Genomic DNA, 25,443 nt, shown 5'->3' with positions numbered 1-25,443 from the left:
CTGCAGGCAAGGCAAAATGTAGTCTTGTGTTTGGAAAACAGACGTGTCACATTTCATTGTCGCGCCGTTGCGTTGCCTGACATTGTTTCTGAATGATACTGTATATAAACAGCGCTTGCCTACACCCCTACCAATACAACCCACCTCTACACAGTTAATGGTAACCGTTGTTTACTCATTCATGTCCACTCTCGGGTTTACTGTAGATGATTTTACGGAAAAACATGTACAATGTGAATGACCCACCCTAAAATTTATATACCAAGTAAGAGACCCCCTACACACATATCTTGCATGTCATGTACAAAATCAATGACACCCCTCACCTCTCTGTATATGTGACCAATATCGATCATCCCCACTACCTCCCCGGAATAAAATGTACCCTCTCCTCACGCTTCTTAAAATCATCACCATTACAACACATCATCCCAGAATATTTAATTACCAAAGCAAAAAAGACGTTTATTTATGTGAAGAGATGAGAAGATAGCTACTGTATTTAATAAACAACCTACACAGATAATAATAGCTAAGTCAAGATTTTATTTGAAGGTACGCTTTATACATTAGTATAGAATTACCTTTCTTTGTAACCTTCACCCATCTTCCTTCGGATTTGTTACAATGCCTATCATTGGCTAGATACTTAGTGAATGACCTATTACCGAAGGCTTTCTGATCCAGTCAGTAATGGTGGTCAGGCAATGTGATTGAGAAGGTTGTGCGTTGTGAGAATAATAAGTCACGTTTTTCTGGATATTAGAATTTTGCCGCCGCAGCCAATTTTCGCAGCTAGCTTGGATGGCGTCCATGTTAACACATAGTACAGTGCAACCACAGGTAAATTAAATAGTCAGATCTCGCTAACATTTGTGTAAAGTCTGGTTTCGTAAGCCAAGGTATCGAATACTCTAACGAGTTACATCATATTCAGTTTCCTCTTACTTTGAAGACTCCCTTCTCTTGTTAGGGCCACACAATCTTCATTATCATAAATCACAAGTCGAAAAGTATGCCCAAAGGCCTCTTTCACACGACTGTATATGATGTGCGGCAGAAGACATTGAGACACTAATCTTGCCTACAAGTCATATCGAAATGTATTTACACGATACGTGAATACATCTGCCCTACACTTTAACATTACTTAAGAATGTAAAGGTATAAAATGAAACATACTACAATTCTCAGGATATACAAGTGGAATATTAAACTGTTTTTTATATTTTTTTTAGTAAAAGTAGGTATTGTTAAAAATAATGATTTAAAGTGGTAGTTTGGCAAGAGTAAAGTGGCTTGAGTCAAGTTTTCTATTTAAACGGCAAATGAAAAGTAAACTTGCATGTATTTTCTTATGGATGGAACAAAATACTTATTGTCAGCTCGATTAAATGGATGAAACATATTATACTGTTGCATCCAGACACCGTAAGAAACGTGTAGATTTGGTTTAAATTACTATGATGCTTATAGGGTTTGGGATTTTTCCTTGATAGACATTGTTGACTTTTTGCTTTCAGTGTCAGAATTTGGGATAGGTTGAAAACTGTGGTAATCATGATGACTCTGTACTGTAGTATAAAAATATGTGTTCATTATGTCCTCTTTCATCTATGTGTCCCTATAAACCTGTGAGCAAATTATTTGTTGAACGACTATACTGAGTTTGTAAACCCGTATCTTTTTTAAATATTCAGTCAAAAGGGCACAATATTATTGCCGATGATGAACATTTAGAACTATTAAAATCAAGTGTTATAATAAATTCTCATTCCTAGTTTCCGAGGAAGTTTGAACCTTTGTGACATGATATAGGTTACAGTGTATTACTGTACTTTAACCTGATTTGCAATACCGTATATACCCACGTATAATGCGAGTTTTGCGTACCTAGAACGGGGGGCTCAGGAAGGGGGGTCGCACTATACACGGTCTTACGTTTTTCCCAGCTGTTTCACTTTCAGTTTCCACATGTCAAACAGCGTTTAATAGCCATCCAAGCATTTCACAAGAAAACTTCGCATTTAGTCCGAAATAACTGTTAATATCCGAAATAAAGACCATTTGTATCGCATTTCCATGTTTTTAGTGTATATTCTCTGTAAATAAAGTTGAAATGAAAATATATCATTTTATTGCGTTTTCATTTTTGTGAATTGTGACAAGTATACCCTGTATTTATGTCAAATAATGTCAGGCAACTGTCATCTGCCATTATGTATTCCAACATTGCTTAATCAGGAGAGATTACTGCACACCTTTACAGTAAAGAAAAATTAAAAATGCATATTATTTCCTATTCAGGTTGTTGCAGCACTGTCTCAGCTATCCTCACTATTCAGTGGAGCACGAACACTTCACACTTCTGTGAGAGCACGCCACCAGAAGAAGGAGCGAGATATATCTTCAGCATGTGCTGTTTCGCCAGTCAACAAACCACCAGCATTCCCAAGTTCAGAGGTTCGGTTTCTTTGTATAGTTGTCGAGCATGTTGAATAGAGTTTTGTAGCATTATGGCCTCTTTGTATGGTCTGAAATTGATTAGGGAAGTATGGAGTCTGCAATCTTAGCATATTTCTGCTATAACATTTTGATATTGTGTACCCTAAGTTTTTTATACTTCTATAACATACAGGTCATGAAAGAGACTTCGACAATTGCTTGATGTTTTATGGATATGTACAATGCTTATTAGGTACCGGTATGTCAGTTAGTGGCTAAACCTGGGTTATATATGTAGGGGGACCAAGGAGACACGAACCCTCAAATCAGAAGAGACCCAAGAAAATGTCCCCAATTGACCACAGTATTCTACCACAATTGACATTAACTTATGCATGCCAAGGGTCAGTTTTTGAAAAATTTATGTTGAGTTCCACTCAGCAATATTCCAGCTATATGATGGCTGTCAGTAAAGAATTGAATCTGGACCACACAATCTGGTGATCAGCAGATAGAGAGTTTTCTTAGTGAAAAGCATGCAGTGTTGTACTGTATTTTTTTAAATGAGTAATTACTGAAATAAATTTGGAGCAGTTCCAAGTCAAGAAATAGCATCATTCAGTCCTACGCATGTATATCCTGGAAGCACATTGTGTTGGTTTTGGATATCTTTTCACTTCTTCTTTGTATAGGATGCAGAATTTTGCACCCAGTAATTTCCTGACTAATGGTTGCAGGTGAAGGGTGTGCCCAGTACGGTGGACCTGACTGATTTGCCTTGTGGTGTGGACAGTGTTGTCCTCAGTCCACTCCTGGCACTCGTCAAGCAGCAGGATGCTTCACACAGCCACTGGCATGAATCTTATGTGTCAGCACGGACCTTCTTTGAAAACAAAACAGGTTACATAATGTATTTATGTGTAATAGTTATATGTAAAATCTTTAAGTAGTCAGTTATGTCATGAATAATGGTGTTTAACATTGTATGAAACTTGCTAGATTGTCAGATAACATCTATGTCAGTGTCTCAAAAACAGATAAAAGACTTGCACAGTTGTTTGTATGAAAAGGTTTCACTAAGTTACTATGGTCAAACATTCTTGACAGAAAGAAAGTTCTTTACTTCCTGTTCACCTTGGGTCTGTTAATCTCATGGTGACTGACAATCACTGTGTGTTATCTCCATATGGTTGCTAACCTCTTTGTGGTTGTTAGTCTCCAATCTCCATATCGTTGTTAATGTGCTTGTTTCTTTGTTTCCCAGGGTTCCCAGAAGGTCATTTGCAGTCAACTGTACCAACATTTCTTCAAATCATGGGAGACCAGGGTTTCCAGAGTTTCTTAAGAGGAACTTTTACACCATGTAAGTTAATAGCATCTACCTTTGTGAGCTGTTTGTGTCATTTTCTGTTGCTAACTGTTCCAGACTTCGGAGTCCTCTATTTGAAAGAGTCCACTCGTAAAAACATCTCTAATGATATTCTTCATCTAACACAGAAGTGTTAGTCATATAATTATAGTCTTATTTTCTTTGGAAATCTGTTTCTATATTAAACAATGCTATTGTTGGATTGCTGCTGCTGTAGACTGTGCATTATTGATGAGTTACTCTGGTATGTGTCCAGGGTAAGATCTCACAACTACCTACTTGTTTTCAACATTGTTTAAGGTGTGCAGCAGAGTCGAGGTTTCAAGACGAAGCGATCACAGTCTGCTTCGGGGCTAGGCAGAGACAAGAAAATGTCTTTCCTAGATGAGCTTCGACATTCAGTAAGATATTCATCTTAACCTGTCAGATATAGTCTTTGTCACAGATACAACTTTGTAGAATGCCTTACTAACATTAGGTTTACAAAACTCAATGTTGAAAATCATCATATGGTCAGGCTAAAATATACCTGTGTCTCTGGTAACCTGCTCTGGGTATGCTACCATCTTCTGGGGATGCTACCTTAACAAAGTATGTTTGTGTTCTCTTTATCATGGATTCGTAAATATTACAATAATGCACAACCCTGACTACTTATCCGATGCCAAAGTGTATTGTGTCTGAATACTAGTGTTGCACCCTCCACAGTAAAATTTGAATGTTGCTATTTTGTGATACTTTAGTGTATTGTGATGTCATCACTTGTAGTTTGATAAAGGGTGTTATATTCTATATGTTGAATATAAACTTTCCAATAAGAGAAGCCTGTGAAGATACAAGTTACAGTTAATCATCAGCAACCCTTGCTTGTCGTAAGAGGCGACTAACTGGATTGCATGGTCAGGTCCATTGACTTGATTGACACGTCATTGTACCACAACTGCATTGATTGAAGGTCATGCTGTTGATCACTGGTTCGTTTTGTCCAGACTCAATTATTTACATGCAGCCATATAACTGGAATTTTGCTGCACTAAACAACAAACCAGTTCCAATCAAAGATTTTCCACCTGTTCTGACTATATGTTGAGGTACAATCCAAGCTGTTCCCTGATGCATACAAGAAGGAGATGGGGAAGTTCCAGAACATAGTCAAAGCCCATGAGAGTAATCCCGAGTTTCAGGACAGACTCAAAGTGGCTTTTGCTGAAGGCTACCATGCCAACTCTAAGCAAGAATCACATGACACCAAGAACTCAATGCTAAATCGAACGCTGCGTTTCCTCTTCTACATGTGTATGCTGTGGCTGCTAGTGCAGGTCGTTCAAGTCTTCACTGCTGTGGGAGGAAGTGAGTGTCTTCATAGTTTCCTGGGAGTTGTACAACAGGAGACTATTTTAGAATAAGTGTCAGGATAACAGTATATCCCCTAGTCCTTTACCCGCCATGTGAGTTCTAATCTAACCTGACATTAACGGCAGGTTGGGTATGAAAGTCAGCCTGGATCAGTTGTGTTACATATTAGTAATTTTTAGAGGTATTCTTCTGGGATCCGTTATCATGTCCTGTCACTTTTCAAGCTTGTAGACATTCTTTGTCTATTTCTCTCTCTGCTTGGTAAATTTAAATGTTACCACCATGCTCACAAACTACAATACAAAGTACAATAATCTTGGAAACAATGTTAAGCCCCATTTTAACTCACTTGCTCAAAATGCTTATAGATGATGTGTTAGCTGATATGCTTCATGTCAATGTCTGTTTTTGTGTCGTGTTTTGGTCGATCAGCCGGAGTGCGTGGGCTCGGGGTTCTGACAAAGGATCAGTTTGAGGTCAACCCAGAAGAGGTCAATGTCACATTTGATGATGTCAAAGGGGTGAGTCAAATTGTAAACATTTAACTTGTCCAAGGTTCATGAGAGGTGACCTGTGCAAGTTCTAATATGTGCACCCTGAGAGAACTATAAATAATCATAGTCAGAGATGGTAATTATCATGATAATGATTGACTGACTATGTTACATTGCAGAGAGGATACTAAACGACTTTCCATGTAATACCATTTGTATTAAACGAGTTAATGATTTGGTATCAAATGAGCAAAAGCGATTTTGATACTGAATCTTTGACAAGTTTAATATAAATGGTATTTCACGAAAGCGAAACGAAAACGAGTTTAGTATTCTATTTATTACTCGCCAACATAAATTGACAGAAACTGCGATGAAATTGCCTACAGTGTGAGGACTCTCAGCTTTAAAGTCTAGCAAGGTCTAGTAAAATTGCAACAGCGACATTAGCATTGTGACGTCACAACTTTGAACCATTTTGACATCATACTGCCGTAAAAATATTACACTGCAGTATCTTCAACAGGCGAGTAATAAATCTTCATGTGTAACTGGTGTCTCTGTATGCCAGTGTGCCACATGAAATACAGATTAGAGTGATATCATATACCTTCTGCCTGTATGTCAGACTTGGATCCTACCTCTCCACCAATGATTGTCCTAATAAATTCCAATGTGCCTGTCGTCCTAGGCACAGTAGCGAGACCGCCTTTCTTCAAATTCTGAATCATTTGAGATGCCAAGTGGACTTGGATATTGTGTCCCTTCTCCTCTTGCTCGATTTCTCAGTGGCTAACCATCAGAAGTTCCTCAGCCAACTTCAGGACAAGTATTACATACATTGCGATGCACTTGCCTGGTTCCATTCCTATCAGTCAGTATCTATTCAGACATCAAAAACTTCAAAATACTGCAGCCAGAGTTGTCACTATAACATCCAACATCTCACATAACCCCAATCTTCCAGAGTGTGAATTGGCTGCCAGTTATCACGATAACATCCAAATGGTCTCACATAACCCCAATCTTCCAGAGTGTGAATTGGCTGCCAATTGTCACTATAACATCTAAATGGTCTCTCATAACCCCAATCTTCCAGAGTGTGCATTGGCTGCTGATTGAAGCCAGAATTCACCTCAAGATCCTCACTCATGTCTTCTGCTGCAGTCATGAGCTAGCTGCTCCATACCTCTCTGAAATGTTATCAACATTTAGGCCTGCCCGTTCTCTCAGCTCCCCAAATCACTATCTTCTCTCAGTTTCACAATTTCATCTCAAACATTTTGGCCATAGGTTATTCAGATTTGCTGCACCAACCCTGTGAAACAGTCTTCCTACCTCAATCAAAAATGCTTCATCCTTCGAAGCATTCAAATCAGGACTTAAAACCTTTCTCTTCAAAAGGGTCTACTACCTGTAACTGGAAAATATTATGGTCATTTTGACGAATCTGTCACACCTTCTTTGTGAACTCTGGAGACTCTTTTTACACGTAGCACTTCGATGGATGGACTATGATGCACAGGAAATATCCATTTCCTGTTGTTATTATGTCCATGAGATCTGGGGGATCCAATGAGAAGCTGACGGTGTGAGAATTCATAAGTCATAGTGTAATAAGAGCCATCGAAGACATGATGTGTTTCAGGGACTTACTGAAGTGTACCATTGTGTTGTTATGCGTGAGTGAGTTAGTGAGTGGGTATTGTCTCTGCTGCAGGCAGATGAGGCTAAAACAGAGCTGATGGACGTGGTGGATTACCTCAAAGACCCAGAGAAGTACCAGTCACTTGGAGCTAAGTTACCCAAAGGTTGGTTCATTCATTCTGTTTTTACAGTTTAATGTCAGATAACCCACAAATGCATACTGTATCCATATTGTTAAAGAGCAAGTTTTGGGATAGGTCTTCAGAGATGCCAGCCTCTATGATTTTATTGGAGTCTTGACACATTTTAGCCTCAAACTACAGCACTAGAAATTCTACAAGATGTAATGAAAATTCATTAAAATTCTCATATAAAGACAAAAACATATTTTCATACACTTTCACCAAAAGGAAACGAAATATAATGCTGATAGTTTGGAAATCTGCTGTTAGAGGAATGTGAAATTAAAGCTTCAGTTTTGATAAGTGTCATATTATCCAGGGATTGGGAATGGCAGGGGCCTTGGGCCATTTTTGCACATTAGAATGAAAAATGGTCCATTAAAATTTGGAAGTTTACTATTGATACAAGGGCAGTCGCCCATTCTAAATTCAGAAAATGGTTAATAATTCTGAAAATTGATCATTGTCAAAGTTCTCTTTCCAAATCCCTGATTATCTCTTTCGGAATCCATCATGATGTTTAATAAATAGTTGGTCACTAATTTTATGGTCAAACTACTAATTTTGATCCTTGAAAATACTTCCTTGCGCTTGGCATCTCTGGGGCTTCTGTTATTTTAAACTTTTCAACTTGTTTCATGTAAGCTGGGACTACTCACTTGGGGGAACACTTGTATTTATGTGACACGTTATCATCGGTTTCTTCTTTGATTAGGGGCGTGTTATCCTAGTAACAGTCAAGGTGTTACTCGAGGTGTATCATGTTACAGGTGTTCTGTTGGTGGGACAGCCAGGCATTGGCAAGACATTGCTGGCCAGAGCTGTAGCAGGTCAGTTTGGTTTAGTGTCTTACATTTCATCTTATGCTGATTCAGAGTAGAATTGGTTACTAGCACCCTATGCTGGCCATACATGGCAGTGTATGACTGTGGCCAGATTGACCAGAGTGTTTACAGGCTTTTATGATGGCAGGAATATTACTGTGTGTCATGCTGGACAACAAACTCATTTGTATCTGAGACAATGTTTTTGTTTTTAATGATGGAGTCCTTTTATCAGGTTAATCCTTACAACATGATAGAATGTGAATATGTACTCATGGAAACAAAAGAGGGAACGCCTGAAAGTACATTATGTTCTTTTTTTCTTTTCTAGGTTTCTTCATAGGCTTTGTATTGCACTGTGGGCACAATACAAAGCCTATTGTTTTCTTGTGTTCCCCTATTTGTTTCTATGAGTATATTCATCACAACAGGTTCAAGCTTCAAGAAACCTTGGATCTGTCATAATAACTGAACTCTGAATTAAATTTAGTGTGCCATTCAAAGATGTAATTAATGAATGTATTTTTGTGTTTAAAGGAGAAGCCGGTGTGCCATTCTACCATGCTTCTGGCTCTGAGTTTGATGAGATATTTGTTGGGACTGGAGCGAAGAGAATCCGACAGTTGTTCTGTAAGTAGAGGATGTTTTTGTTTGTTTGATGAACAACTTGACTCTAAATATTTGTATTGCTTTGTAGAATAGGAAGCTAAATGTATGTAAAACAGTGAGCATATACTTGATGTGACGAGGACCACAGTACTGCAGCCAGTACTGCCTACCATACTGTTGATATTAGACCATACTGCGGATACTTGACGCTGCTGCAGCCACTCCGCCCTACTATTAGTACTTGTACTAAATACTTTTAGTCCTTGATCCTTCAATACTTGAGCCTACCATCAGTACTTGATCCTGCTATCAATACTTGACCCTGCTATCAATACTTAGCCCTACCATCAATACTTGATCCTGCTATCAATACTTGGCCCTATCATCAATACTTGACCCCACCATCAATACTTGACCCTACCTTCAATACTTGACCCTACCTTCAATACTTGATCCTGCTATCAATACTTGACTCTACTATCACTACTTGACTCTACTGTCCTTACTGATACTACTCTTTGTACTTGGTCCTACTGTTGATACTTGATCCTGCCTTCAATACTTGACTCTATTGACAATACTTGATCCTGCCATCAATACTTGACTCTGCTGACAATACTTGATCCTGCCATCAATACTTGACTCTTCTGACAATACTTGATCCTGCCATCAATACTTGAGTCTGCTGACAATACTTGATCCTTCCATCAATACTTGACTCTACTGACAATACTTGATCCCACCATCAATACTTGACCCTACTATCGATCCTTGACTCTACTGACAATATTTGATCCTTCTGTTAATACTTAATCCTACTATCAATCCTCACCCCACTATCATTTCTTGATCCTACTATCCATACCTGATCCTACTATGGATACTTGACCCTTTTATCGATGCTTGATACTACTATCAATAGTTGGTCCTACTATTGATCCTTCACTTTACTATCTATAGTTGATCCTACTGTCAATACTTGACACTACTGCAGACACTTGACCCCTTTATCAATGTTTAGTCCTTTTCAGTATGCTTGACCCAACTGTTCATTCTTTATTCTACTGTCAGTACTTCACTATATGTGACACTATTTTGGTACTAGACAGCTCTGAGGAGATTTGAGCCTTGTGTAGATACCTCACCCTTCTGTCAATAATTGATCCTACTGACAGTACACAACCCTACTTTCAGAACCTGACTTTACTGTTATTATTTTACCCTTCTGTTGATGCATAACCCTACATTAAAAGCCTAACTATTGAATAATTAAGCACTTGCTATTTCATATGAAACGTTTAACAACATTCTTTTTTATGTCAGCACAAGCTACTACTGGTATCTTGCACCTTGCATCAGGTTATGTTAATTCTGAACTGTAGTTAAGAAAAATTATGAATATGAGGAGAAGGGAGCCTCTAGTAGTGTGACAGAAGAATCTACTCTTCTTTGTCGAGTGAAATGTTTTGTGTGATATGTCATCTGATTCATGGCCTTTCTGAGTTCTATGTTCGAAAGTAATGCCTTCCAGTCTGTCTGATCCCTTACCTCTTCCATGGTACATGTTTCTGCAGCTGCAGCCAAAATGAGAGCTCCCTGTGTGATATTCCTGGATGAAATAGATTCTGTAGGAGCCAGTCGTACGAACTCCCAGATACATCCTTATGCCAACCAGACCATCAATCAGCTGCTGGCGGAGATGGATGGGTAAAGAATGCATTTACATCTGTTGCGTGGCCATGACCTGTCTTCTGGGTGTAGTCTGCTGTCTACAAGCATCCAAACATGAACAGTTCAACATCACTTGATACCTACATTACTTGAATTTTAAAATGTTATCATCTTGTCAGCAAAAATGTATGATGTGTTGAACGATGCCATGTTCCTTGGGTGACCTACTTGTTTGGGTAATGGAAGGGAAAAAGTTGCCTTGTTTCAGACTAAGCAATACGTGTTATAAAGGTCTGGCTCAGTACCTTGATAAATATGCTTCAGATAGATTCTTATGTACTGGTATTCTCTCCTTCCAGGTTTAACCAAAATGAAGGTGTTATTGTACTTGGAGCAACTAACAGGAGAAATAACCTGGACAGGTATGGAGGACGTAGTTTGTGGTTATCGCTTGCTACTGATTGTGTTCCACTGATTCTCTTTGTACATGCTTTGTAGGACTCTAAATAATGTATGCTGGAGTTCTCCTTGTTGTTACTTGTTTACTTGTTGCCATGACAGCATGATTTCCAACACTTAAATGTAAATGGAGACTCTAGGCTCAGACTTGTAATTAATAATTTGTTGCCATTTTGCAGTGCTCTGTTGCGTCCTGGTCGCTTTGATGTGGAGGTGACCGTATACCCTCCAAGTCTGAAGGGCAGAAAGGAGATCCTAGCATACTACATTAGCAAAGTCAAGGCTGATTCCAGTAGGTCATGTTGTTCCTTGTGTAATTGTTCAGGGGTGATGGAGGAGCCATATCTTCGCTCCCATGTCCAGGGTCTCAGTCCACAATGTGTTGGTAGCATTAAAAACCATTGTATCTAAATAGTGAATCACAGGATGAAGACTTGTGGTTCAGGTTGCAGCTTCTTCACTTCAGTACAATTTGTTCCCGACATCACACACTGATGAACTATGAATCATGATCTCTCTCACTGTTGGTATGAGTACTTGTTTCATGTCAGTTTGTGATACAGATTTGAGAAGTTTGATTAAAGTAATAGCAGCAGTTCTTAAAAAAAAAACAAGTGAGAAGTCAGAGACAAATCTTCAAGTTTCCTTTTGTAAGTGATACTTGCATCAGAGTTTTGAAAATCAGCAGTTTGATTGATGGCAGTTGTTTGATTGTCAGTAGTTACTGTAATGGATTGGTCAGTTCATGTCAGCCACTAGTTTGCCTGATTCAGATTTAAGGGTTACAGTCCCGATATTATTGGTATACCAGTTATCTAAAGTGCTGCAATGCTCATCCCTTGGGCATGCGAGAAATCTATGATTGTTGTATTTATGGACCGACGCCATGTATCTGGAATATTGCTGAGTGCAGCATAAAACTAAACTAACTCACTCACTCACTTTGAGACTTGTGTCACTTAGGCTTTAGCTTGTTAGGAAGTAAGCATAGACACTAACTTTCGACCACATCTCTCTCTCTCTCTCACTTTAGTCCAGATTCTGGGAGCTGACCTGTAACTAGAAAATTCCTGAGTTATCAACACTCATTTCTTCATGTTTATATCAGCTGTCATATGATGTGTTGCAGAGATGGACTTTGACCTGCTGGCCCAAAGGACTGTGGGCTTCACAGGAGCAGATCTCCAGAACATGGTGAACCAGGCTGCCCTGCAGGCAGCACGGGAAGGTGCCATCGCCATCAGCATGGATCACATGGACTACGCCAGAGACAAGGTTGTCATGGGTATGTCTACTGGCACTCTACACTTCCGTGGAATCTGGTCAAATACCCATAACAAATTCTTGTTGACACCTTTCAGAGTCTCACTGATTAATTCTTGATGTTAATTACAAGAATGAATGCTTCAAAGCATGTGATGAGAAGACCGTCAAATGTAAGGGTTCTTGTGTGTACCTGTTGTGTGAGGCGGTTGGATGGCCCGTTGACATGCCAAAATCCATAACCACAAGTTCCAGTCCTTGTTTTACGTGATTGTTTTATGGCTTGTCAGCAATATTTCTTGACATCACCTTCAGCTTCATTTTCTTTCCACATCCAGATGACACACAACACAACTTGAGTACTATTTTCCTAGCAGTGTTAAACCTAACTCACTTCCAACTTTGGTTTGAAAGGTCTAGTTAAATTCCACCTTGGTACACATGTTCACTATATTGCCAGTGAACAAGTAAACATGTCCAGAGTTCATTACAAGGCTTATTCTGAATTTGATAAATGTTGAATCATTTTTTGTAAAAACATTTGTGAGAAAGAGATAAGTTAAGGCTGTACCAAAGGATAACCTGTAAAGATAGTGTGCATCCAGTTGTAGAAGACGTGCTGGATATGATTGTCCCACTTTAATGCCCATTATACTTACAGTACACACCTGTAGATGTAGATGTTTTGTTCTCACAGGTCCTGCTAAGAAGTCTCTCATTCAGGATGACTCTTCTAAATGGAAGACAGCGTTCCATGAGGCTGGGCACACACTGGTTGCCCACTTCACCAAGGATGCACCTATACCGAACAAAGTCACAATCCTCCCCCGAGGAAGTTCTCTTGGACATGTGAGTCTTCACTCCTTTACTGTTGGCTACTTTTGGTTGTGTGAAATATGTGAAGTACTGCCTAGAAGAGATGATGACTCATTCTTCATGCAGTCTCCTGTCATGTGCTTGTAGTGTCCAGTTGTGTCCATGCTGCCCTGTTTTTGAAGTCAGTTATTTCCAAGGTCTTCTAACACTAAGTGATTATAATCAAAGCCATAAATGTTGAGAAAGTTTGTCTCTTTGTCTGTCCTCCTATGGTGGAAACAGCTGGTTCGCCTTCAGTGGTGATTTACGTAGAATCTCACCACTGTATCTCTTGATATCCAGTTAGTGAAGTTACTGTGTGCTGAAGTGTTTTTAATGTGTTAGTCTACAAATAACAACACATGGCAGTGGTTCTGATTGTCAACCAAGGCCACTCTAACAACTTTTTGATTTGAAAAAGTGTAATAACTGAATTGCCTAAGTGTAAAAGAGCAGATCCACTAAATGTGAGATTTCTGATGTCATATCATTGTGATGAAATTGCTACAAGTTTCAAAATGGTCAGCAAAGCATAATTGCAGATGTCTCACTCAAGTGATACGTCATGTGGAATCCAGTTAGGAAAACAGTGTTGAAATACTGTTGTATTATTCCCTAACTCACGTACTACACAGTGCATGCTGAGCTGTATTGTCATCAGTTTAGTGATGATGTTGGCAGACGGCGATATCATACGAGAAGGAGCTGTTCAACATGTCCCGGTCGCAGCTGTTAGCTCGGATGGATGTCTCGATGGGAGGTCGGGCTGCAGAGGAGATTATCTATGGCATGGACAAAGTAGAAACAGGTACACCATGTTTGTAAACTCCATCGAGTATGGAATGTATGTATATGCAGCTCATGGCACATGTTGGGCACAGATGGCAGATATTGTTATGGCATCACCATATATCTTGTTCTTCATGGAGATTCATCAAGGTTAGATGATGTAGATGTGCTGAGTATTAAATATTTTTGTTTTGACATGTCTTCGAGATTAATCTGATGATTCATTACATAGGTGCCAAGGATGACTTCTCACAAGCCACAACAATAGCAAGTGCAATGGTCAAGGAATATGGAATGTCAGAAAAGGTAACCAGATGACCTGCATGTTTTCGGCATGTGTAGAATCTCATGAAATACTTCAGTAACCAGGCTCCATACTTCAGGGGCAACATGATAGTCCTTTTTCAAGTGATGATAGTCATATGCAGCAAGTTGTTTCTTTGTTTCTTTCTGTGAGTGGCATTGAGATGTTGTGATGAATAGTTCTGTTTATAAAAAGCATGGGATCTGTTCCAAAATATTGATAGGGAACATTGTATTGTCACAAGAAATTATACACACTGAATTACCTGTTCAGGTAGTTGGCTTGATAATTTTAAGTGTTAGGAAGTGGGGAAACATGGGCCTGTCGTCTAAGGTGCTGCAGTTCTTTGTACTGGAGTTGTCTCCCTTTGGCATTAACAGTAACAGATTGTAGACAGACCACATGTAGACAGGCCAAGGTAGTGTGACTATTTACATTGTGTCACCAATCCTGGCTGGATGGTTTGTCTAGCAGCTATTCTCCAGACAAATAGCATGTGAACTGAGATTATAGGTTCAGTTTGCAAGTGTATTTATTGTGTGGATTTGGGTATATTGTTTGGTAAGGTCTTTTAGTTATTTCAGATGAAGGACTTTGGGGAAGCCATGTGCTTAACTGCTTGTTTCAATTTCCCTCCTTTCCTCCTTTGTACATTGTGTGAATCCCATGTTTAGTTTGAAAAATAGGCCATGAACTTCTGTTTCGCCTGTGACAGGTTGGCACCCGAGTGTTTAAAGACAACAATGTGATGATTGATGGTGTGTCGAAGATGAACAATCTGAGTCCTGCTATACAAGAGCAAATTGATGGGGAAATAAAGAGACTACTACAGGTATGTCCATCAATTATACACACCACTGATATCCAGTTAGTGAAGATACTGTGTGCTGAAGTGTTTCTAATATGTTAGTCTACAACTAACAAAACCACACACCCTTGCTACAGCTGCATCAGTCCGCTATACACCCCACTGCTACTGCTAGCTAGGTCAGTCATACCACTTTATATGGTTGATGTTTAGATTCATTAGTATTGTGTCATTACCATTAATTTTACACTTCAGTAAATATTGATCATGTCATGTGAATGTCATCATTATTATTTTGAACCTGTAGATACATTTTATAAGATGACTGTTACTGCTTTACTTGCAGGAGTCGTACGACCGAGCTAAACTGCTCCTCCACAAACATCAAGCAGAGCATAAGGCCCTGGCACAAGCTTTGATAAAATTAGAAACTCTGGACAAAGACCAAATAAAAGCAGTCATTGAAGGGAAACAAGTTGGCAACCAGTCATGATGATGTGTTCTGTAGTGATGGACATGGATTCTGTTATATGATTGTCAGTGAGAGTTGTCTCCCTTGTCAGTTGTCATGGCAGAAGGCTAATGACCCAAATCGTGACTCTGCAGGAACAAGAGACAGCATGACACATTGATATTGTTTCGGAGATGGTGTAAGCCAATCCATCTGTACAGTACACTATTTGTAATTACTGAACAGCATCAAAGAGTATCTCTCTCTCTCTTTCTACCAAACGATTATGTGATTGTACCTGGAGTTTCAAAACCTTTTCTCCATCCGAGCATTTTTTTGTTGCTAATTTTGTGTATAATTTGTTATTGAGTTGTTTTTATGGAGAGGTAAATGAAATCATCTGAATGCTATGGCCTGACTGCAATGTCTTCTTCCATATCACAATATCTTTCCCAGATGTACCGTACGTGGAGTACCCATACGTTTCACTGGATATATCAAGGCAACAACTTTAGTTTAACATTGTCTAGACAGTCCAGAACAATCACATCTTAAACATGTAAACCACTGCATAAATTACTAAGAAATTATGATTGAAAGTCATGTTACTGGTGATGGGGAAACATTCGGGTTTCTTTTGTGAAGATTTACACTTTCTCTTTGGAATGAGATTTTATGAATGGGTTGCCCTTGTATTGTCTTCAGTTTTTGTGTAACATCATATACACGCTGTAAACAAGTGTCGCCCAGAAGTGAGGATTTGTTCTTCATCCTTCACATGGCTAGCTTGATGGCATTGGCCAGCAACAGACCAATGTTAACACATACTGGCATACTGGACAAGTAGTTGTGACTTATTTAAAACATCATCAGGCCATTGGTGAGATGGGATGTTGTGGAACCAACATGGCATGGAGGTTTTAAGGGATCATGTACAGTGATGGATATGACTTGTAAAGGAAGAGGACCTATCCAGCAGCTGTCATTGATTCCTCCATCTGTGTGTTGTTATGCAGACAGATACACAGAGTGAGTAAGGGACTGACACATTAAGGACTTGGCCATAATTCACCATAGGAACAAACTCAACAAGTCAAGGTTAAATGACTTGATTTCTTAGACTGTTTACCTTCTCACTATGCTTGGAATGTGATGATTGGAAACAGGCGGCAACTTCTTTGACAGTACATCTTGGTGACAGTTGTATGTGTGACATTGTAACCAAATACACGAATCCTTATTCTCTGTATCAATCACTTTATCCAGACTTGATTACATGCAAGTTGCCATCATAGATCGGGAATATTACTGAATGCAGCGTTAAACACTGAACAAAGCAAGCTGTATATGCATTTCAGACAACGATGTACTGGGTGTTGCATGGCAACAACATCCTAAAGGATTTAGGATTTTGTGCTGATTTCCAGGGTTCATAGAAACAGACGTCAGAATAGTCATGGCATTTTGGTTTGAGTTGCCAGGCACAGAATTGTATTGAAACTTGTTTCAGGTTTCTCAAAGATATCCATGGAACTTATATGTTTAGGTTTGTGGAATGGTATATTTGTATTCCAGTAATGTTTTCTGGTGAAATGTCTGTGAAAGGAAAATAAACCAATGTCAGCCATTAATTGTTTCTCATGTTATTCTATGTCAAAGGGCCACAACATCACTTGTTCTAAAGCTCTGTATGCCAGAGCTGATGAACCCTTAGCTTCCTTGTCTCTCCCACATAGTCCCTGAAAGAAGTTTCAGTTCCACTGACCTGAAACCGAAGGGCCTGCTGGTAGGAGAGTGTTCTACAGCATGATTGGCTTAAAATACCGTGACCAAGTCCAGTAAATCTGCACAGAGCATGGGTTGTTGACATCAGTGTAAGGAACCGTACTCTGCTGATTCTAGCTTGCATGAACTGAAGGTGTCATGTGTCTCTCTTGGAAATTACTTTGTGTATGTTTTAATAAATCAAGAACTGTTGATGTGGCCCTTTAACACATCCTTTATTATTGACGGATTGACTTATAATCTTGGAAGTCATTGAAATCTGTCAGTCTGGTTTGAGTTGCCAGGCACAGAATTGTATTGAAACTTGTTTCAGGTTTCTCAAAGATATCCATGGAACTTAAATGTTTAGGTTTGTGGAATGGTATATTTGTATTCCAGTAATGTTTTCTGGTGAAATGTCTGTGAAAGGAAAATAAACCAATGTCAGCCATTAATTGTTTCTCATGTTATTCTATGTCAAAGGGCCACAACATCACTTGTTCTAAAGCTCTGTATGCCAGAGCTGATGAACCCTTAGCTTCCTTGTCTCTCCCACATAGTCCCTGAAAGAAGTTTCAGTTCCACTGACCTGAAACCGAAGGGCCTGCTGGTAGGAGAGTGTTCTACAGCATGATTGGCTTAAAATACCGTGACCAAGTCCAGTAAATCTGCACAGAGCATGGGTTGTTGACATCAGTGTAAGGAACCGTACTCTGCTGATTCTAGCTTGCATGAACTGAAGGTGTCATGTGTCTCTCTTGGAAATTACTTTGTGTATGTTTTAATAAATCAAGAACTGTTGATGTGGCCCTTTAACACATCCTTTATTATTGACGGATTGACTTATAATCTTGGAAGTCATTGAAATCTGTCAGTCTAATAGTGTATGGAATCTGTGGATACTCCTAATGTTAAGGTGAAGAGTGAATGTACAATAAACAGTGCAACGTACCTGTGTGAGTTGAGTTCTGTATGTCAGCACTGTTGTTTAGGCATTCACCAAGGACCAGGTTCCAATTCCCCACGTGGGCATGATGTGTGAAGCTGGTTTCTGGTGTTCCCTGCTGTTATATTGCTGGAATACTACTTAGAACAGCATAAAAACCCATCTCGCTCACTCACTAAGCAGGTCTGACCTAAATGGAGGTAGGATCACCCTGGGCCAGGACCGATGTGCCAGCTGATGCATATCTCTACTTGGATGCAGTGTTTAAGTGGTATGTTCATTCCACTAGGAAGTATGGACAAACAGTCAGGTTACAAATGCTAGTGAGTTATCTTCCTTCTGTCATGATAAATACCTAACTATAACAGCTGTGACATCTACAGCACATTCTTGCTTAACACTAGGCTCGAGCTTGGCATCAACAAAGAAAGATAAATATTTTTTCCAGTTCAACCCCACCATGATATTGCTGGAATATTGCTAAAAGCGATGTAAAATCCAACTCTCACTCCAGTTCATCCAGATGTGCTCGTAACATCATTAACCGAAGGCTTAGGAAAGGTGACTTGTAAGATAGGAAGGAATCTTTCATCTTCGTGTATTCAAGCAAGCGAAAGTTGAGTGTGTGTTTCAATGTGATCCTTCATCTTGAATCCAAGTCTTCAAGCCTAGAGCACACAAACCATTGGCTGACAGATCATCACTGGTTGGTGGTCCTAATGCTGAACTAGGGCACATGTACCCCCATTTTAGTCATCTGGACAAAGACCCATGAAGGTACGGGTAGAATAGTCCATGCTTGTCATGATAGGCGACTAGTGAGATCTGTTGGTCAGACTCGCTGACTTGGTTGACACACATCATCAGTTCCCAATTACACAGATCGATGCTCATGCTGTTGGTCACTGGATGGTCTCATCCAGACTCGATAATTTACAGACCGCCTTCATACAGCTGGAACATTGCTGAAAGCCGCGTAAAACTAAACTTACACACTCATCTGGACAAACTGGTTACTGTTCTGTGTGGATGGGAGGAAAGCACCATTCTGGAGGTCAAGCTTCACCTCTTGAGCAGTAAGTGGAGTGAACTTGTTTACTGCCCTGTTTAACATTATTCCATGTGTTTCAAATCACATCAGCTTCAAGTGGGACGACAGCCAGAACTGGTGCATGTCTCAGATGGTTAACTATTGTAAAACCCACATGCACTGATGGGGCAGTATGGTATCCTTGCAGTTCATGCATGGCTACAATGTGTGAAGCCCATTTCTGGCGTCCACAGCTGTGATATCACTGGAATATTGCTAAAGGCAGCGTGAAACTAAACTCACTCACAAGCACTTACATGGTGCTGGCAAACCTGGAGACAAACCATCATCTCAATCTAGTCTTCAGTTCCTGTCACAGATAAAGTATGCTAAATGTACAATCTTCGACTCATATTCCCCCAATGATCAATATCAGTGATGGGAGTGATGGACTTTCACTTCAACTGCTCCTTCCTGATGGCTGTCAATTCAGGGAAAGGGACACCCATATGGTAGGCTAAAACAGTAACACAAGTAATGTGGAAGCAATCAAATTTATTCCAGCGAAATGCTAGTCATAAACCTCATACTCTGTATTTACCATACATTTACATCTTATTTTCATTAAAAACACATATAAATGCAGATCTAAAATTTCATCAAAATCATTCACACAAAGGTCTCGTCTTGGAGATTGTTATATTTTGAACATCTTGCAATACTGACGGCTTATCAGCTCCAAGAAAAAAGATAGTGGCATTTGTTCATTGGCCAGTTCACACAGAAGTAACTGTAACATTCATGTTTTACCATCAACCCTCCTAATGACGACAAACACTGAATTAGCAAACTGATTTGCAATTAAGCTGATTCAGCAAAAACATGCTCCTCTCTTGAGGGTGGATCATCCATGGTGTAATGGAGTAGGTGGAAAGAAGGTTGAATGGACAATGTCTGTGTGACTGGGCCATACATACGGGAAACCCGTCATTTATCAGATGGGGAGATATTCAGCCATGACTAAGCGAAGATGATTCTTCTTTTCTTTTTGTCATTAATAATTTCTAATATTAGTCATGACCATTCCCCTTTCCCTTCCAAATATCTGAATATAATATTGAGACTTCCTTCCACCATATACTCTGGGCCGTTCCTATATGCCCATCCAGATGATAAATGACAGGTTCCCTGGTTAGCTTGAGGCTGGGATCACTGTTATGACGAGGAAAGGAAATCAGAAAATTTTTTTCAGTAAAATCAAGATTCATTGAAGATCTACCTTTCAATGAAAACTACTCTCAGTCAACTTAACATAGATGAAAACGATTGATTCCAACTGAAATTTATCTTCATAATACAGAAGGAAGTATGTTCCTTTCACAGCCACAACAGTGATAATCTCCTCTGTGCTTATATCTATACAGTAAACAGTATCTATCACAGCTGTAGGTTATCCAGGTCAATGAAAGCACTACTATGCCTGATGTGATCCGCAGCTTTACATCATCATTACAAAGAATTCAAATGAACTGAATTATTGGACAATGTGTCGGCATATGGGGCATACTGTCAACTAACTATATACATCACTTGTGTTGCAATAAATAAAATTCCTAGGTCTTCTTCTGTTACAATATAGCATATACATCTGAAAAATACAGATATTACCATAACAACAAAAATAATCCTGCATCTAGCAAAATCCTAGCATCAGGTTGTCAAAAATTATAGTTGTTTTGGTGAAATGTCTTAGCGTCAGGTCGTCAAACAGTATAGTTATTTTAGTAAAATATCGTACCGCCAGGTTGTCAAACTGAAGAGTTCTCTTGGTACTCAGCCCTTGTGTAAAGGTGTCAAACCAAGAAGACACTTTGATGACAAGTCTTAATGTCAGGTGAGAGTTTTCTTGGTATGTAGTCCTTGTCCAAGGTCAAACAGAAGAGCTCTCTTGGTACATGTGAACCAAGAGACTCACTGTATTGTACTGAACATGTCAATGCCGGCCCTAAGCAGATGAATGACATCACCTACCGTAGTCTTTTGTAAAGAAGTACTGAGCATGAATACAAGGCCAGCCATTCATCTCAAAATAACGTGAACAATAATTTTGTAGTCTTCATCAGCCACCAAAAATCATCAAAGATGGAACCTCTCCTACTGTTCATTATGCTGTTGTTTGCATAGACACGGACTTGTCTGTGAGACATAAAGGTGCTTGACACCACAAGGGTTTATTCACCATGCACACACACACCTAAGTGCCAGGATGGGTGTGTTCCCTCTTCTGTTAATTATTATACTTGTGAGGACAATTTCCATATTGTAAGGTACTATCTAAATTATCAAATCACGAGTCCCCATCAGTATGTACTTAATCTCTTACGAGAACATAATACATCATGATATTTTCATCCTGCTATCCATGAAGCTTCTTGATGTATAGTACCCAACAATTGAAAGGGATTTTCAGATTGTGAAGCTTGAATGAAATTGGCTGTTGCTTGGTTTCATACAAATAGTGTTTCAAGTTCCTAAACAACTGAAGCATTTGCATTTTCAGTAACAATTAATAAAATAAGTAATGCATTCAACTTAAGCTGTTGTTTACAAATGTATCAGACAATACATGATCCCTCTCAAATGTTGAGTAGTATCATTCACAAGTGAAGCCAAGAAGCCAGTTTCAGATGCCTAGTCAATCCTTCTTCACAAGGAAAACGTTAGTAATAAAGTCCTTTGAGGAAAAATATACTTCAGGTTAAGCATTGTGTCTCACTTGATGAGAGTTGCTCTTCACCATGATGATGTAACCTGAATCAGATACATGAATCCCTTGATTCACCTTCCATTTTACTGATATGACACTAAGTTAACTGACTGAGGAAAGCAGGTTCTATCCCTCATATATAATATTTTAACAATTTCCCTGTGCTATTGCTTCTAAATATTTGGCTGGCTTTCTGTATTGTCTTCGATGTCGCATCTTGGAGTTTCTGCAGAACTCACACAAGAGTTTGAGCAACAGTCATGAAGTCTGTCCATTAATGCCCAGGGCCTAGATTTCCAAAGCTCTCTTAGCGCTAAGATAGTCATAAGTGCCATGCATTAACATTAACTTACGATCATCTTAGCGGTAAGAGAGCTTCGAAAATCTAAGCCCAATACATGGTGTGGAGACCATCTGTGGGGAGACCATGTTCATCGGGAGGAGAACCCTATAGTCACAGCAAAGGAGAATGCATTCTGATGCTACTAATATATTTTGTAGTTACTGGTTTGCTAGACAGGCCTCTGTAGAGTTACCAAACCCATTAGTGTGGCAAGCCTTTATTTAATGTCAAGAAAAATATGCACCCATATCTGTTTTATTTTGTTGTCTGCTGGAACTCAAGATGCTCAATAATTTAGATATAAATGAATTGAAAGTGGAGCAACTGTACATAACACACATGACCATTCAACTCATCAAGTTAGCACGCCTCATACAGACACAGACAGGCCTACCAAGGCCTATATAAAAGAGTATAAATTAAATATTGTATACAAACATTCAATAAGCAAGGTGAGATTGAAAGAAGCACAAACGTGGTACGTTAACAAGTCTCTAACAATGTGTTACAAATCTGAAAACAGTTGAACAGAAAATAGTACTTGCTAACACCTATACACACTTATATAACATATACTTAATCAATTGGAAACAGTTGGTAGGCAGTTGTACCTCAGGCCAAAACAAATATACTTGCGTTTCATGTAATATGACTTTAGGTGATTAAGTCTAACATACATTGGTCAATATTAAAAAATAGAACAATCTTTCATTTTTAAATGGTTTGATGATATTCCTTGACAACTAGTTACATATGTGAACTGGTTGGGTGATGGAAACACAAATATAGTTCTCTTGTCTAGCTGTTGTACAATGAAAGTGTAGTGAAGGCATCTCCTGAAACCAAATCACAAACTAATGATTAAATTGAAACTTGAATGCATCTTTTTTCTCAGAAATGTTGCCTCAATTACTTGATCTCAATGAAACGCTGGAATCAGATAAACAAATATCACTACCAAACAGATGTGGTAAAACATTTTTGTTCTGGCCAGACTAATCAAACTTGACCACGTTAACAAATAAGATGATACAAAAACTAACACAAACTGATAACTCTCCAATTATCTCTATTTTCAGCTATGGTAATTAAAGAAAATCTGACTTTTTCTCAATGGCAGCAATGATGAATCCTAAACTGGAAAATAAATTTAATCTCATGCACTAGCTGAAGGACTGATCTGTGGACATGGGATTTCTGCAATAAAGCTGTCATCACTGGTGACATAGAACTGGGACCATCTAACCATGGGGAATGAACCCCGGAAAAACAGCACTAACCACTGTGCCACAAGAGTGTATGCTGTTAACCGCATGGTTCAAACTGACCTGTTTTTCAGCAGCATTATTGGAGGGGAAACTTAGAATGTCCTTGGCCTTACAATTGATAAACCTTGAACCAGGGGCAGACTACCACCATAACTACTCCTCTAACTTCTCTGAGTACCTGCTATCAAGTGCATCTACCCTATGCTTCACACACACCCTGTCCAAACTTCATGCACTGATATGGAGGAGTGACAGTGTCCGAGGCTACTCTGAACTGCACTACAGTGGGATCATGGTCACGTGGGTCTAAGATGTTTACTACTTTGGTGAAACTCACGAGTATGTGTGGGGTGCTGGCAAACCTAAAACAAAATACGGAGAACTAGGATCCAAACTCGTGTTAACAGGTTTCTGGCATGCCTTGCATACATACAAATCACTGTGAGTGTGAGGCTAGGATTTGAACAATCAATAATGGGATACACCACTGAAGCTATGGGACCCAGTGAAAAATATGCCCCCGACTACTGAAAAGAAGTTAAGGATCACATCATGTCATGTCATGAATAATTATAGTTACATGGGTGTTCTTAAGTGTAGCATGTATCTAAAATACACTCATATACGCTTCATACGACTAGTTAATCTGTTATGTCATGACAAACTTGAGTTGTTAAAGTTACGCCAAACACCCAGGTTCGATGTCCCACATGGGAACAATGTGTGAAGCCCGTTTCTGGTGTCCTCTGGCATTATATTGCTGGAATATTGCCGAAAACAGTGTAAAACTAGCCTCATTCACGAACTGTTAGAAACAATGAGCACTCTAATTTGTGCAGTATATCTGAAATTAGCAACAGACATACTGACATCTAAACCTTAGTGTGGGCCATTGTGTTCAGTCCTTTGCAATGACAAAGGCTGAAATAATTTGTTGATGCACCACGATACAAGCTCAACTGCAGGCTTTATTCCGAGTTAATACATCATGTATCATTTCTGGTGCCTTGGATCTTATATCTATATAACTGGTACTTCTATGTCCAAAATATAAATAAACTAGCACAATTTTACTCGATATTGTACAATGATATGTATTTGTTGCATCAAGAAGAGGTGGGAACGTGATCAATGCTTTTATCACTACTTCAGGCAAGTATTCTGTCAGTTTAGTGTGAAATAGGTCACAGATACCCAACACAGATGTCGGATACAGATGAAGTGCCGAGTAAGGAACCATTGCTTGGCCTGTAAACCCTGAAACTATCACAACACATGTACTGTATCATGAGTGTTTGGCTACAGGGACTCATGACTTATCTGTACAGATACACAGATGTCCAGGACCCACGTGGCCTTCCATGCCATCCTGTACCCATATGGTCAGTAAGCCTTCCACGCCACCCTGAACCCATATGATCAGTAAGTCTTCCACGCCACCCTGAACCCATATGATCAGTAAGCCTTCCACGCCACCCTGAACCCATATGATCAGTAAGCCTTCCACGCCACCCTGAACCCATATGATCAGTAAGCCTTCCACGCTACCTTGTACCCATATGGTCAGTAAGCCTTCTATGCCACCCTGAACCCATATGATCAGTAAGCCTTCCACGCCACCTTGTACCCATATGGTCAGTAAGCCTTCTATGCCACCCTGAACCCATATGATCAGTAAGCCTTCCACGCCACCTTGTACCCATATGGTCAGTAAGCCTTCTATGCCACCCTGAACCCATATGATCAGTAAGCCTTCCACGCCACCCTGAACCCATATGATCAGTAAGCCTTCCACGCCA

At 39.4% G+C, this 25,443-nt stretch overlaps 1 protein-coding gene across 1 annotated transcript; it reads left to right on the top strand.

Annotated features, from left to right (window-relative positions):
* Positions 1 to 643: 643 nt before the first annotated feature.
* LOC137298055 (ATP-dependent zinc metalloprotease YME1L-like) lies at positions 644 to 17,157 on the top strand. The gene is made up of 19 exons (XM_067830103.1): positions 644 to 843; positions 2,308 to 2,463; positions 3,183 to 3,345; positions 3,710 to 3,808; positions 4,115 to 4,215; positions 4,906 to 5,164; positions 5,603 to 5,691; positions 7,385 to 7,475; positions 8,264 to 8,323; positions 8,855 to 8,947; positions 10,501 to 10,633; positions 10,957 to 11,019; positions 11,236 to 11,348; positions 12,186 to 12,341; positions 13,017 to 13,168; positions 13,856 to 13,982; positions 14,196 to 14,269; positions 14,983 to 15,099; positions 15,422 to 17,157. The coding sequence occupies exons 1-19, from the start codon at positions 805 to 807 to the stop codon at positions 15,566 to 15,568; spliced, it is 2,232 nt and encodes a 743-aa protein (XP_067686204.1). The 5' UTR covers positions 644 to 804; the 3' UTR covers positions 15,569 to 17,157.
* Positions 17,158 to 25,443: the final 8,286 nt, after the last annotated feature.

This window comes from Haliotis asinina, chromosome 10, assembly GCF_037392515.1.
Source record: "Haliotis asinina isolate JCU_RB_2024 chromosome 10, JCU_Hal_asi_v2, whole genome shotgun sequence".
NCBI lineage: Eukaryota > Metazoa > Mollusca > Gastropoda > Lepetellida > Haliotidae > Haliotis > Haliotis asinina.
The sequence above is the reverse complement of the archived record's forward strand: the minus strand, read 5'-3'. Positions and strand labels throughout refer to the sequence as shown.